This window comes from Phascolarctos cinereus, unplaced genomic scaffold (genome assembly GCF_003287225.1).
Source record: "Phascolarctos cinereus isolate Bilbo 61053 unplaced genomic scaffold, phaCin_HiC Scaffold_9;HRSCAF=440, whole genome shotgun sequence".
NCBI classification, from domain to species: Eukaryota; Metazoa; Chordata; class Mammalia; order Diprotodontia; family Phascolarctidae; genus Phascolarctos; species Phascolarctos cinereus.
The window spans coordinates 118535470-118552219 of NW_027556402.1; the positions used below are offsets into that span (position 1 = coordinate 118535470).

At 39.4% G+C, this 16750-nt stretch overlaps 1 protein-coding gene across 2 annotated transcripts in view; it reads right to left on the minus strand.

Annotated features, from left to right (window-relative positions):
- Positions 1 to 3155: 3155 nt before the first annotated feature.
- The window catches only part of NOCT (nocturnin), a 39760-nt gene continuing 26165 nt past the window's right edge, over positions 3156 to 16750 (minus strand). For both annotated transcript variants that reach the window (XM_020967487.2, XM_020967488.2), the window contains exons 2-3: positions 7225 to 7494; positions 3156 to 5205 (exon numbers count right to left, since the gene is read on the minus strand). In XM_020967487.2, the coding sequence (XP_020823146.1) occupies positions 4370 to 5205; positions 7225 to 7494 (1106 nt within the window). In that variant the 3' untranslated portion in view covers positions 3156 to 4369. The remainder of the gene's footprint in view (positions 5206 to 7224; positions 7495 to 16750) is intronic.

A 16750-nucleotide genomic window follows, 5' to 3' on the forward strand; every position in this document is an offset into this window, starting at 1 on the left:
CAAGAGATATTAAAATGCTTTTTAAAATGGCAACATTTTACAATAACATTTTAACAATAACATTTACTTCAGAGTTGTTCAAAAGAGATAACATGTGAGTTGACGACTTTGAAGGTTGAATTTGTACAGTCCAGAGTTGGAAAGGCCATAGAGATCACCTAGTCCATGGGTTTTTAACCTGGAATCCACATAATAAGATTTGGGGGGGAGGGGGATCCTTTGAACTTGAATGTAAAAAGAAAATCTTTTCCACTCATCTTTGTTTCCTTTGTAATCCTATGCATTTTATTTTGTACCTTTAAAAACATTATTGGGAGGGGGTTATAGGCTTCCCAAGGGGTCAGTGACAAAAAATGGTTAACAACCCCTACAGCTCTTGTCTAATCCCTCATTTTATGGATTAAGAGCTTGTCTTAATGCTTGCTCTTAGGAAAACTTGCTTTCCTTTTAAGTCCCTACCAGTAAACTAAAGTGAGATCTTTGTTGGAAATTAACGTCGTATTTACTTGATATAAAAAAAAAGTTGTTTATAGTTTCAAGGATCTATTTTCCCTTTGAAAATCAGACAGTTGTTCTGTTTCCAGTTTTCAGGTATCTCTCCTGTTTTTCATTTTTTAAAGATGACTGACATTCTCTTCAATCATATCTGCCAGGTCTCCCAAAGCCCAAGGATTAAATTTGTCCCAGTCTCAGGACTTTAAGTCAACAAGCCTTTGCTGACCCAAACTCATTTGAAGCAGCTGAGTGGACTTTGTCACTCTCTCTTGCTGACTTTCGTTCTTTCTCAACCATGTTTGTTATTGTTTTTTTCACTTTTCATTGTAAAGATTTTTCACTAATGAACACAGAAGTGTTAACTTTAACTATATTTAGCTAAAATTACAGTACTGAGTCTGTCTGCCCCCCACTTCCCTTTCAATTACTGAAAACCTTCTATCTTTGCTAACCTCTGTTCAGTCTGGGATTTAGCCTGCCTGACCCCATTCCTAGATCCCTGCCCCTTATTGCTCTTTCTAGCTTTTGTACATTTGTATAAATGTCCTTTGCACATTTCAACTACAGAATCTTTGTGTAAACCCTGCTGCCTTCTTTTCCCTGATTGGCTGTGCAATTGTAACTGGTCCTTACAAAGAAAAAGAGTTTCAGTGTTTAGGGTGCCCTTGTGCTGCATTTCCTTTTGGTAGGTGGCACTGGCTTCATTGGAATGAAGTCCAATTTTTCCTCTCTGAATTTTAAAAAATCTGCTTCCTGAAGTCTGCGTTACATGCTTAAGCCCAGCTGCCTCTCATTCAAACCTCACAAGCTCTAAAATGACAGCCATTTTTTAGGTCCCTTTCATATTTCCACATTGTCAAGTAGTTTTTTTTCCTCCCTACTAGTCAGAATAGCACTTCCTCTGCCTTCTTAAAAACTACCATGAAATCAAGGTCAGATGCTCAATGTTTCATAGCAGAAAGATTTCCAGCAGACATCCTCCCCACAACTACTCCATCTTATCAATTTTCTAATCTACTCTCATCAAGAAAGCATCCTATCTATCTCCTTCCACAATACTACTTAATTCTTTCTCTTTTGATTCCTGTGACTGTTAGTGATCTCTGCTACCAGGTAGAATGGTTTAATGTATGCTGCACAGTGACAGAGTAGAAGAGAAAATGTTAATATCCATATCTACTTATTCCTAAGACCCGTGGGAATGGCAGAAGAATGACACATTTGAGACTACCAAGGGAAGAGGCACCCAAGATGGAAAGAGAAAGGAAAGGACCAGCATAGAGCCCAGGGTACTTGACAGCTAGATGATCCATAGTTACTATTAAACAAGGTTGTTCAAGAAGAGTTCAAGTTGGTCCTATGTTTGTATAGAACATTTCCATACTACCTTCATATAATTCTTATTTGATCTAAAAGCAGTTCCCAAGGTGATACTTTTGATTGGGCAGAACTGATTTGAATTTTATAATTGCCCCTTCCAGTGTGCCACATTAGAACTTATGTTGGGTTATTTCCCCAGTTGAACAAGATGGCTACAGTACCTTAAAATAAACCACATATTTTGGTGGTAAGCATGTAAGATTCTAATTGCAAACACTTTAGCTCTTACAAGAACAATAATAAACATTTACATAGCACTTCACATGTTATCTCTTTTGAACAACCCTGAAGTAAATGTTATTGTTAACTCCATTCTATAGATGGAAGAAATTGAGGCTGAGGGCAGTTCAGTGACAGCTAGTGTACGAGGCAGGATTTGAACCCAGGTCTTCACTTCTTTTGCACAACACTATCCACTTTACTCCACTGCCTTACTATATACACTATCAGAGTTACGTCTGTTTTAGGTTATTCTCTAACTTTTTCTCCAAATCACATCAATTCTTAAGCTTTATAGCATAATAGATTTTTGAGCTGGAAGGGATCTCAAAAGACCATCCGGTTCAAACCTTTCATTTTACAGATGAATAAATTGAGGCCCAGTGATTACACAGGTGGTTGGTTAAGTATCAAAGACAGAATTTGAACCCAAGTCATCTGAGCTGAACTGAACTTCAGAGGCACTGTGGTAGAGCAGAGATTGTTCGTTGTGATTTGAGTTGAAAGCTTAGCACTAGAACATGCTAATATCTGTGTGATCTTTGTTGGCTCCAGTTTTAGTGCCTGTAAACGAAGGAAATGGTTTAGATGTCCTTAGGGACCCCTTCCAGTTCAAAATCTATGATCCTATGACCTCAACTTTATTTTGACCCTTCCTCTGAATCACACTGTCTTCAAACATCATTAACACCCACATCAATATAACCACACAAATCTGTTTTCTTGGTTCCATGATGATAACTGTAGGTATGACTTCTCCTACCTGTCCCTCCTCCTAAATTAGTACTTTCACATGTTATAATATATAGATAAGGACTCACTTAAATCAAGTGTAACAACACAGACTCACCCATTTTGGGATATTCTTTCGTATTGTGAAGGTAACCATGTCAGCAACTATCAGGAAGACATGCAGGGCTATCACCTACCTTACTCATTTTAAAGTATGTTTTGTGTGTTACTGGACAATTTCTGGTATAGAAAACTGGACCATAAATAAAAAAGCCAGTTTGCTTGAGATAGCTGTTTTAAGATTTAAAAAAGACTAAGATTTCAGGAGCTCAGCTTTTAAATTTTTTTTTATTAAACAGCTTGGAACATTTATACAACTCATGGTTTATCAAGTGTAGCTGGTTGGTCATTTTTTGGGCAACATGTTAATTTTGACCAACTCTTATCTCCAGTACAGAGGTCCGGGTCTTCTTTCTAGTCAAACCACAAATTTCAGTGTGGCCCTAGGTGGCTGTCCATCTTTTTACAGCCTAAAACATCACAGACCTTCCAATTTGCAAACTGACAGGAAGGACCCCCTGATTTTCTCAGGCATCACACTAGAACAGCTCCTAAAACAAAACAAAATGACAAAACCCTTTTCTTGAAAAATTCCAGTGTCACTTATAAAACAGAATTAGGTCAAATGAATTAAGAGAGAGGACTAGGTCACCCCAATAAATTAGTAGATAAGTAAAAACACATAAAGTAGTGGTTAAGTAATTTGGATCGACTCACATCTTTGCATGAAACATACATGTACATAAAGAGGATGTGGATATGTGTAGTTCTTGGCTGGGATGGGGTTGGAAGGACACAGGAGAAAGACAATGCCTCCTATGAATACAGAGGAAGAAAGGGAACAGTACCCCCCACGTGATATGGCTCTTCCACTTGAAAACAGACAACCCTTGGGCAAATGTTCTATTCTAAACCTGTTGTACCACCACTGTTCTATCAGACAAACTAAATGCAAAAATGTTTAAATCTATCTTAAGGAGAATGCCATGAAACCTTCATTGGCTTCACAACATCCTCTATGGTTCTCACATGCTAAGTCTCCAAACATTTGCTTATGTCATTTATAATGCAATGTTAAAAAAAAATAATGTGGCCATGCACAGTCCTTTCCTGTTCATGTCTGTAAATAAATAAAAATAGTATTTAAATGTGCACCCAACCTCAGTTACGGAAAATTCAATCAAACAAGTCCACATTGGCACCAAGTCCTCAGGAAAGAAAAAGGTTTCAAATAAATGACATGTTCCCTTACTTCATCAAAAGCTAATGCTGAGGGGAGAGAAAATACCACAAGCCAAAACTGGGGTGCATACACCTTTTTTTGATAGAGATTTTAATCAAAAAGGTTGTGAAATTGTCTCCCCCTGCCCAAAGGCCATGCCAGAAAAGGAGGCTCAGAGATAGTGAATCCTCTCTCAAGCAACCTCTTATTTGCACTTCCCTAGTTAAGACTTTAGTGACTAAAAATGTAGCTCCAGACAAGCTATAAAAGCCGGTCCTGGTCTTCATTAAAGCTGAAGTCACACACTAGAGACAGGTGGTCAGAAGGGTAATTGAAGGATGGTAGCCGGTTGGGTCCAATCTGTTCCTCAGTGAGTAAGCCAAGAGCTGACTGCACATTTAAAGCATGCTTGGAATACCAGATATAATCCAGTGTGTGCCGGCACTCCCCAGATGTCCGGATCTTCCAGGTTGTATATGGTGGTTCAGACTGTCCATCTGCACTCAGCAGTTTATAGGCACTGTTTAGGTTTAGGCTAGAGGAGGCAAAGTGTTTGTAGACTTCCTCTGTGGGCTCTGCGTTAAAGTCCCCACAGACAATAAGTGGGATCTTGACTCCCTGGGTAATGTTCTGCAGGTTCTGGAGGAGGTCACAGCCTTGTGCAGACCGAAATCGCTCCCAGCCAGTACGTGCTTTCAGGTGGGTGACAGCAATGCAGAACAGCCTTCCCGTCTCCTTGCACTCCAGTGTCTGTGCTATAGCCACCTGGTTGGTTTTAAGAGTCATGGCAGTCAACCTGATGTTGGCGCTGTTGACCAGCTTGAATCTGTTCTGAAGGAAAAACAAAGCACAGCCATCGGGACCATTGTTGTGTTCCACATCCAGACAGGGTGACCATGGCTTTGGAAAGAAGGTACCCTGGTAGCCCAATCTACTGAGGAGCGGCTGGAAAGTGTCAAAGTAGTGGTCCACCTCTTGCAGGCACAGGATGTCTGGCTGGTAGGCCAGGATCTCTTCTAGGATGAGACATTTTCTTTCTTCCCACTTGAGTGCCTCAACAGGGCACTGTACAAAGTTATCTTTGCCTTCCCCAAGAGCTGAAACAGAGAAGTCAGTCAGCTATCAGCTACAGGATCAGAGGCTTCTATGGACTCTAGAGATTCCTTCTCTAATGAGGCCAAAAGACTGGCGGCCTAGCTTGGCCATCCTTGCACTGTAAGTGATAGATAAGCTGTGTGGCTAAGACACGCTACAGTCTCTACAACAGGAACAGGCATGGTGGGTGTGAGTAAGCAAATGAGGACTAACTAAGGAAAAACTGTAGTAGAAGATGTCATCATAGAAATGTATGAGTGAAAAAGAATATGGGCTAGTCATATGTATGGCAAGAGTATGGGACAACTGACAAGACCAGTTCTACTGCTACCCTTGTGCTGTCAACAGAGGGTGAGAAAGGCATCTACCCAACATGGTGGATGGATCATCTGTGATCAACTTATGAGAAGCCACGGACAAGAGTCATGATGAGAAAGCATGAACAGGTTACAATCTGCATCACTGGAGAGAGTACACAGATTGAGATCACGAATCTGTCGGATATTTGAGTACTTTGGGTGGTCCCTCTCCACAAGCATTATGTAACTTCTTCCAGATAAGAATGGGGTAATTATTTTTTTCACATGGTGAATGAGTATTGGGTAAAAACAAGGAGACTGTGCTTTTGTAACCAAATTGTGTTTTCCCTCAACCCTCAAATGCTATGTCACCTCAAAAGGCAAATGCCTTACAGAATTCTACATTTTGTCAAATGGGTTTGCCTATTCAGTGACAACTGGATCAAACTGTCAACATTTTCCCCTTCCTAGCCCACAGGCTGGTTTATTATCAAGGCAAATTTTATTTCTTGTTCTAACCACTAATTTTCGTGGCAACATTATAAATTTATGTGTATAAATTTATCTATGGTAAGTATACATTTTAATACTTGTGTGCACCTCTGATCTAAGTGAATATGTATTTTCCTTCCAGTGATACAGATCACCCATGCAGGCCTTATGCCATGCAGCCCTCGCCCATTTCCTCCCATTAATTCACCACAAAGTGTCTATGCTAGGGATCTTCCTCTTGCCTTTGCATGGACACCAGTGAAGCACACACAGGCTATCTCTTGCTGTCCCTGCATGGCCAGTTTATATTTCTTTCCTAGTCACCTATTTCTCCAACATCTTTTATACCACTTCCCTCTGTTACTATCTATCTGTATGCATACACATAACTAAATAGATGTGAATGTATTGTGCATATATACACAAACACATTTATATATAAATATATTTATATATGTACACACATATATATTTTTAATCTGGAAAAAGGTTCCCTCTTACATAATAATGCAGTGTCCTAAAGGCAGACAAATAAGAGATATTATATCTTTGATATTAAACTTTTTTGCCTTTCTTTAAAACAAGTAATAATAGTCCCTCATTAATACAACCTTTCCAAGAAGTGTGCTGTCCATTTGCTTTATTCTAATCACTTATTTGCATGGCAACACTGTAAATTTATATACATGTAAAATTTTATCTGTGGCACACATACATTCTAATACATCAGTGCATCTATGATCTTGGCATTGTAAATTAGCTGGTAGAGAGATGTGAGAAGCAAGGGGTAGGAATGCTAAGATTCCCACCCCTCCCTGTACTACAGAAGCCTGCCTCATCTGTCTTCAAAGGCCTAAGCACACTACTTGCTAGGAAGCAACCCTGGTTATTAGGGGAAAGAAAGACAGTGAAATACGATGGAGGCAGGGGCAACATGGGTGGATCCTCTCCTAAGGTCCTTCCTCTAAATTCTTCTGGCTAGGTCCTAGGATATAATAGCCTTTTACTCTATCTGTAATTCAGCAATGGCTTTGAGGTGGTTCTTTAAACTAGATTTAAATATATTAAACAAGATTTACTATATATTTTTAAAAATCACATCTGCTGTGTGTGTGTGTGTGTGTGTGGGCGGCAGGAGGAATGGATGGATGGTATACAATTCAACAAACATGTACCACTCCTTGGCATAGTAAGCTAAGCTGTACTAGGGGCAGTAGTTACTGAACATACCTTGAGCAAGGATGTTCCACTGCATGACCCTAATGGGTGGGTGGCTACTTGTTGAGTCCGTCCTCAAGTCCACAAAATCCCTCTGGAACCGGGGAGGCCGCGTGTGCAGGACTGCCCTGCATTCCTCAAGCAGCTCTTTGGGGTCTATGGGATCCAGCTGTCCTGAGTCAGGCGGCACCAAACACTCTGGGTGCTGGGTGGCTGCAGAGCCGTTCAGGGTCTTGGCGATAGCACCATAGAGCCTGCTCGTTCCGTTTCCCATGGGATACGCTATAGGAAAGGAAAGCACAGTTATACACAGGGCTCCTTAGCCTGCCCTTCTTTCTCCTGCAAACCCATCCCATTTAGTGTCAGAGAGACCTCTGACTGCCCCCACGGCACAGAAGCAGATGTGTGGCCAAAGCCGCCATCTTCGCTGACAAAAATCTAATTTTTCTAGGAGCAGGTTGAAAGGTATTTTCTGGGTTGGGAAGGGAGGGGTTAGTCTGATGCCATAAAGGCTAATTTATACTCTTTAAATGAACTTCCGGATGAAGTAATTATTCTTACAAAACCAAGGGGTTTAAGTAATTTACTGATCCCAATTACAGCAAGTATATGTGTATGTATAATCAATCAATAAACCTTTATTAAACACTATGTGTCAAGCACTATAGTAAGCACTGGGGATACAAAAAGTGGCAAAAGACAATCTCTGCCCTCAAGGAGCTTACAATCTAATGGAGGAGACAATAAGAAACAAATATATACAAAGCAAGGTATATGTAGGATTAATAAGAAATAATGGACAGAAGGCTCTGAAATTAAGAGGGGTTAGGGAAGGCTTCCTGAGGAAGGTGAGATTTAAGTCCCAAGACTTAAAGGAGGCCAGGGACGTCAGTATTTAGAGCAGAGGAGTGGGAACATTCCTGGCATGGAGGACAGCCAGAGAAGATGTCCAGAGCCTATACCACATAAGTTTGTGTGTTTATCTGTGTATTTATAGACATGTATATAAACTTCAGTGCTGCCATGCAAATACATGTGTTTAGAATAAAAAATTAAGATTATGAGGCAACTACTATAGTAGACAGAGAACTGAACTTGGAGCCAGGAAGTCTTGGATGGGGTCAAATCCCATTTTAGACACTTAATAACAGTTACGGCCAGTCCCTTAACCTCTCTAAGCCTAGGTTTTGCCTCTATAAAATAGGTACCTGAGGGACAACTAGGTGGATAGGGCAGTGGATAGAGCACTGGCCCTGGAGTCAGGACGACCTGAGTTCAAATGCAGCCTCAGATACATAACACTCACTAGCTGTGTGACTCTGGTCAAGTCACTTAACCTCAATTGCCTCACAAAAATAAAATAAAATAGGCACATGTATCACCGGCATACTGTAAAGATCAAAAGATAAAAATCTACAGAAAGCCCTTTGCAAGTTTTAAAGGCCTATATAAATGGGCTCTTATTAGCAGCAGTATCTGTTTAGCTCCTACCATTAATTTAAAAAAGGGGAAGTATTTGCATTTAAACTAATTTGTTGTTGTCCAGTCATTTCAGTCATGTTCAACTCTTCATGACTGCATTTGGGTTTGTTTTTTTTTTGGTAAAGATACTGGAATGTTTTGACATTTCCTTCTCCAGCTCATTTTACAGATGAGGAAAATGAGGCAAACAGAGTTAAGTGATTTGCCCAGGGTCACACAGTTACTAAGTATCTGTGGCTAGATCTGAACGTGTCCTAAGACTCTAGCCACTTGCTGCCCCATTTAAATTTATGGGGATCTTCTAATCTAGGACAACTTCATAATCTACTGTGGCTCATTCTCACCTAAGCAAGAATAAACTTAGAAACATATAACTTAGAAAAACTTAAAACTTAAATTATTAATAGTCATAGTTTTTTTTTAACCCCACACTGAAATTAAAGAAGAGCTTAGGCTACTTTTCTCTAGCAATGTTGTCCTTATGAACTCTACTCCTATGATAATAACTTGACATATATATAGCACACTGAATTTTACAAATTGTATATACATCATCTAACTGATCTTCATAACTTCATGAAATAGGTGCTGTTATTATCCCTGTTTTATGAGTAAACTGAGGTGCAGTGAGAGATTGAATGTCCTGCCCAAAGAAACAACACATCATATTTGAACCAGGATTTGAACCTAGGTCTTTCTGAGTCCAAGTCAAGTGCTTTATCCACTCCCCTTAAGAACAGATACCAGATTTAATCCTGTTATTTCTTGGGTGACTACATTTTAGCTCCCTGAGGAATGCTATCTAGTTCCTGGGATTCTTGAGGGAGTTGTTATTATAAAGTCCGTGTGTGTGTGTGTGTGTGTGTGTGTGTGTGTGTGTGTGTGTGTGTACACACACGTGTACAATATACACATACAATGTTCCAAAAGTCTTAGTGCAATTTAAAGCTTTAATAACTTCAGAAGTACCAATGCTAAAAAGTTACAAGATTCAACACTGGAAAGGTTAATTACATAAAACCTTAACGTTTCTTATTAAAATCCAACATAATCACCATCTTGTGCTATCCACCATTTTAGCTGATTTTTGAATATTCTAACAAAGTTCATAAGCTGCTGCTCCGACTTAAAGAATTGCATTTGTAATCTGAACCTTAAGGTCATCCAATGACTTGGGTCTAGATGCATACATAACAGTTCTGACTTGATCCCATAGGAAAAAATCCACTGGAGATAGATCTGGTGACCAAAGTTGCTGAGAAATAGGACCTCCTTAGTGACCCACTGGCCAGAGAAAAGTATCATCAGAAACTGCTCCATATGTAATTCATGACAGGGGTGCCACCCCATCTTGTTAAAATGAAAATAGAAAATTATTTAAAATTCACAAAATGAATAAATGTATGACAAATTTAAATAATCCTTTCAGTATGGTTTTGTTGTTGTAAACTTGTAGCATTTATAATTTTGAAGTTATTACATGTGCAAAGACCTTTGGGACACCCTGCATATGACATCTAGCTAGTGACATAGGTGGTGATGGTTCTGTTCACCAGTCTGTCTGGTTCCTCCTTTTCTCCTTACAAAGCTCTACTTGTATTTTTAGAGAGGGCACAGGATTGGGGCACGGCTTGATGGCATTCTACTGAGCTATTTAAATATCTAAACCATGGTAACAACTATTATACTTCTTTTGATTTCCCATATCCTTCAAAGGTTAATGCTGACATAACACTTAATGTCTTATTCCATTACAGCATCAGATAATCTCCATATGTAGAGACTGCAGGTATTATCACTGTTTTACAGATGAGGAAATTGTGGAATGACTTACAGGTATACAGTTAGGATTCTATTCCAAGTCCAGTACTCATGCAACTATGCCCACCTGCCTGCCTTCCTATGAGAAGTAAGGAGTTATGTCCTGTCACCTTAACATATTCAAAGTTTGTTGATGAATGGATATCTATTTTCCTGTTAGAAGGCTCTTGGAAAGGCAGGAGCCAAATTCACAATTCAATCTCTTAGAATGCTCCTACACTTGAGACTTCCTCTAAAGTCTTTTCCAGGTATAATGTATGATTCTATGACTATATTGCTTAAGGTTCACCCCATTTTATTGTAAGACAGCACATTTACTGCCCTTGGGGCACAGAAGCTCAAGTTAAGTCCAGGGCCTTTTTCAGAGACAAAATACATTTCTCCAGGGATGGATAACAGTAATAGTTCTCAAACTTTTTGGTTTCAGGACCCCTTTATACTTAAAAATTTATAAGGACCTCTCTTCCAACAAGCTTTTTTTTTTAAATGTAGGTTATGTCTATCACTATTTATTGTATACAAATGGAAGCAGATACTTTTGAAATATTGATTTATTAATTCATCAAAAAATAACAATACATTACACATTAACATAAAACTTTTAATGAAAAATAACTTTCCCCAAACAAAAAAAAATTAGTGTGCAGAGTGGTGCTGTTTTACCTATTTTTTGCAAAACTCTTTCATGTCTGGCTTAGAAGATAGCTGGCTTCTCCTATCTGCTTCTGCACTCAATCTGCTGTGATTTTTTTTTTGGTTGAAATATTAAGAAAATCCAGCCTCACACAGATGTGCAGTTCGAAAAGGAAGGAGTATTTGAATAAGCAAATAACATCTTAGTACTATTATGAAAATAGTTTTGACTGCAGGCTCCCCACCTTTAAAAGAGTCTTGGGGACCCCTAGGGGTTGGTCTTCAGCCCACACTGTGAGAATCACTGGAGTAGAGGTGATTTTCCAAGGTCCAATTAGGGATGAGCTCATATTCCTTGGATGGCTCATCCTGAGCTAGAGAGGTGACTCTAAGTTCCTGAGGATGGTAGCATCAGAGTACGAGTTCTGGTAAGTTCAACCATGCTAGAAAGACTTTGAGAAAAGGCCTAGTGATGAAGTATATAATTGTTTTCTAAGTATGATGCCAGGTAAGTCTGGAAAGGATAAGGGAATAGCAGGGCGGGGAACTCTTCATCAGGCTGGCCAAAAGAATCTTTCAGATCAAACAATTCCGGATAACCATCTATAAAGTTACAGAGAGGTGGTGGTCTGCATCGTGGAAAGAATGCTGACACCTACAAAATTATAGATCCTTGAAGTATGCAAGCTGGGATTCAGAATCAATAGCTAAGACAGACAGACAGACAGACACATACACACACACACTTTATTATATGGGATGGCTCTCTGGGAGGAGGAAGGGGAGAGATACTGGGAAAGCTTGATGATGTAAAAAACAAAAAACAGCAATAAAAAAATACTTTAAAAGTCGACAGCTATTCAACTAATGCCTACTGAAATACTTTCCTTGAATACATCTCTTTGCAAGTTTTGTAATGAAACAACTGAGTTAAAATGCCAAATTGCTTCCTTTGCACAGGAGTTCTTAGCCTTTTTTTGTGTCATGGACCCCTTTTGGCAGGCTTGTAAATTCTAAGATCCTTTTCCAAAGGGACATTTTGAAATGCATAAAATAAAATACTTTTGGATTATACACACAAAACCCCCAATTATATTAAGATAGCTATCAAGTTATCTATCGATAAAAGCTCACAGACCCCAGGTTAAGAACTTCTGCTTCAGAATGAATTCTAGTCAACATCAGGCCAACCTAAATGTGCTTTGTTGGGAGGGGTTTAGAATCCTAAAATCCCTCATTCTGTTCAGTAATGGGAGTGTTCCACATGACCTTAACCTCAAAGTTTAGAAAAATACTATAGTAGAAGCTCTTCCCTTCATGAAAGTGCTTTTGGGCATGACGGGTCATGGTTCTATGGCAGCAGGTTACAGGTATCCCCCACACCCACTTCCATACCTTCAGTGAAAGAATACAAAAGGTTTTATTCATAAAATGCCGTGCTTATTTGGCAGACTTTACTGACAGAATCTGAAACCACAGATGGATCAGACTAACTCTGGAGGGTTACCCAAAGCAAAGTCAAACACCTACCACCTACCATGCTCTCAAGATGACAAGCCTATATATAATAAATGTGTTTTCACTGTGGAATGAGAACACAAGAAGAAAAATTGGGCTGTAGGAGGAGGAACAAAATTACTTCCCAATTCAAGTTGCACTCAGAGAGTAAAGATTTTAACTGTTTGTTATGTGTCTAAAATGTCATTCTTACCAACCTATTTGGCAAATCTATATATCATAGACATAGAGAAAGGGGGATAAGGGGCCTGGAACTATAATTTTCCTGAAAGTTCATAGTGGAATAAGGAAGATTGACTCAGATTCCACCTCTAACAACGGCTGCCCTGTGACTTGGAGGAAATCACTTAACCTCTGAGCTTGAGACTTCTATCTAAACAAGATATTTAGATGCATATTTAATTAGATAAAAAGTATTCCTTATCTCAAAGATTTGAAATTATGGATGGGTTGTGGCCGGATGTACGTGTTTATATATGTATATACACACAAAATGAGTCCCTGTAACTCTAGATAAGGTACTTTGTTATTTTAGGCTGACAATACAACTTTGAAAACCTCTCATCTCATTCCTTCTGGTGTGACAGATTTTTATTTTAATATATAATTATTTATATATTTATATATATATATATATATATATATATATATATATATATATATAATAAATGAATAAATGTAATTGTTTTGAGAAAGCAAAGTCAAATAGGGTAGAAATCAACAAGAACATGAACTCAAAAAAATTTCTTGAACCATTTTAACTCATTCTAGTCCCTCCTCCATTCTTCTTGTATCCCCTCACTTCATAATGCTGCAAACTGTCCAAAGCCAAGTTCACGTGTAGGTGGACAAGACGGAGTTCTGATGAGGACGTGGTGCACAATCCCCTGCCATCAGCTAACACAGGCGAGAGGGCAGATGGGTCATCAGCCTTCAGCAGATCTGGATTCCGTGACCGGTGATTACCCCAGCTGTTGGTGTCCCATGGTGAAAGTTAGATGTATTGCGAGCCTAAAATGCACATGTTTACACCTGTGCTTGTTTATATGTAACTGCATGTTTGTTGATATAGCAGTAATTACTACATGCTAAGGAGGCTCCAGCTTCATTATTTTCTTGACATACATATCTGATTTGGGGTTTATATATATCTGTGTACTGATATGTGCATTCAATGTGTTCTGCTTAGAAGTGATGGCATGGCAGGTGATGTTTTGCATTGTGCTATATCTATGACAGACTGTGTTGTATATCTGTTGTACTTGGCAAGCTAAAGTGATCACCTGGTACGCTGAATTAATTATCCTCATTACATTGTATACAAATGTATATTCTACGCTGTGCTATGTTATAGATTACAATCATATGGCTGCTGATTCTGCAAGGTCCAGTGAAATCTCAACCCTGAGGGAGGAATGGGGCACCTCTCATAAACTTCTATTCACTTTATAAAGAGTAGCTCCCTGAGGGAGAGAGGGCTACCTCAGCTGTATGCTATGTGAAGTTCTGTTGAGAGGGGACAAAGCCCTGGGCCCCAGTTAGTGACGTGATGTGGATGGGGAGATCTAGGAACAGTCAAGAAAGGTAAGAAGAGAATTGAGACAGAAAAGTGTCCTGATGACCAGAGAGGAGAGCATATCCAGGGGGTAGAGGGTGCTCAACGTTGTCAAATGTTTTTAAAAAGTCAAGAACGAAGCTAGAGAAGAGACCATTACATTTCATAATGAAGAGAACATAAGATCATAGATTATAGGGCTGAACTCCTTAAGAAGTAAAATGTCTGGGGATTCCATAAATAGCAGCTGTGAGGATCTTCACTGGGTGATAGATTTGGACTAAGTGAGCCTCAAGGGAGGTGTTGGTAGAGGGATGATGTGGAAAAGGTTACAATGATTCTATTCTCCCTCTAGTAGAGGGGTATGAGTGAATGTCCAACTCAAAAGGATAAAAGACTAGATAAAATCTGCTTCTAATTATGGAAGAAAAGAGAAGGGATATATGCTGTGTCATGGCAGAAAGTTGGGGAGCACCAGAACAATGGAAGAGGAGCCCAAGTGCAAAGATTAGGCAGCAAGGAAGATACTCTTTAACTCACTGGAAAACAACCAGGTTCTCCCCTGAGGTAGCTGGCATCTCCACAGTAGACAGAGAAGGGACTTTATTGGAAGAATGTCCGACTGGTAGCAGATTCCCAGTTTTAGGCAGCAAAGCACAGTGGCTGATGAGCAAAGCTGAAAATTCCCCAACTATGTCATATTTTGCTATTCATCACTGCTGGTGGTATTTTGCAAGCTTGGTATTCTTTTTATAAATTATTTTATTCCTATTGTTTATGGGCACGTTGTTACTTGAGATCCGAGAGTGCATGAAGAGACAACCCTAAAGGGGTTTTGTATTGTACCATGTGAAAACCCAGCTATTCTGTGGGAGTTAAAAGATCTGGGAGTGGGTGTAATCAAGTCAGTTTAGTTTTGTGAATTATCATATAACTCTCCCAGGCAGAGCCCTAAAACCTGAACTCGGGGCTCACTTAGAATTTCCCTCAAAGGAGCCATTGGAACAACGTGCTGCTAAGGTTGTGGGGGCAGAGCCCAGTAGCTAAACCAGAGGTGGGGAACTTCGACTGAATTCAAACTTCACAGAATAAATCCTTTTGTTAAGGATATTATTATATCTTTATATAAGATTATATTAATAATAATTAATTACATAATGATATTATATTTAATATATTACAATCTATATAACATAAAATATAATTTAATAAAACTAATATATTTTATAATCTATTAACATATAAATATAACTAGTTATATTAATATTATATATTATAGTTCTGTGAAGTTTGGATTCAATCAAATGGCTGCACTTGAGGACCTAGAGGGTCACATGTGGCTTTGAGGTTCCACACCCTTGGAAATTCTGCGCCTATTAGCCAACCAAGGAGGAATGTGAGCAGTGGATAGAGCTAGCACAGTCACTCCTAGTGTTAATCAAACAGTTCAATCGACATTTATCAAATACCTACATTTCAGCTAACAAAAGAAATACTGAAAAACCTTTCAACAATCACTCAGTAAATATATATTAAGCACCTGCCCTCCTGGATTCTAAGAAGGGGATGTAATACAGATAAATACAAAGTAATTCACGATAAGGCTCTCAATGAGGTGCAAATAAAAGTGCTACAAAAGGTGCCTCAAGGAGATTTTTTGGGGGGCAGACTGAGTCTCCCCTTGAACACAGGCTGAAAGTGCAGTAGATCCCAATGCCACTAATCACCAGCACAGGGGTTCAGACCCGCTTCATTTCCAAGCCAGGCCACTTGGCCCTTCTCATAGTTAGCTCCTACTCCCAAGGAGCTCATCACATGGGTGTTGACCTCTACCCAATGAGCTCAGAACTCCTGAGCTCAAAAAACAGGTCCACCAGCCTCAGCCTCACCAGCAGAAAGGATTTCAGGCGTGCACTACCATGCCCAGCTGGGATACAGCTTTTTAAAGATCACTGCTCTGAGAAAGATTTCATGCAAAAACCAACCCAAGAAATAAACCTAAAAGGGTAATGTCTATTACCTGAACACTTGACTCTTTGTCAGCATAAGGTTGGCCGGGAGATATTCTAACTGGGGACATCTGACTGCTGCAGAATGAAATGACAACAAAACAACTAAAATATGGACAATTACTGGCCACGGAGAAGCGCTCCACTTTTCTGGACCTATTTCCTCAAACACAACAACACTGAGAGCTGATGGTTAAAGAAGCATTTTTGCAGACTAGTTTACATGCATTCTATTGGTTTGGTTCTCACAACAACCCTGTGAGATGGGTGCTATAGGCATTATCATTCCCATTTTACAGAGGGGACAACCAAGGTTCAGAGGAATGGTATGGCCAGTGTCACGCAGCCAGAAGCAGTGCTGGATTCAGATCTCTTCTAAACCAGAGTTCCACAATACCCAGTTTCCTATTTTCTAGTTTTTCGCTAAGACAGAGATAAATCCCAAATCCCTATCTTTCAGGGTTGTTGTGAGGATCAAAGAAGGTAGCAAAAGCTGGAGTCTCTACAAATTACACAGCAC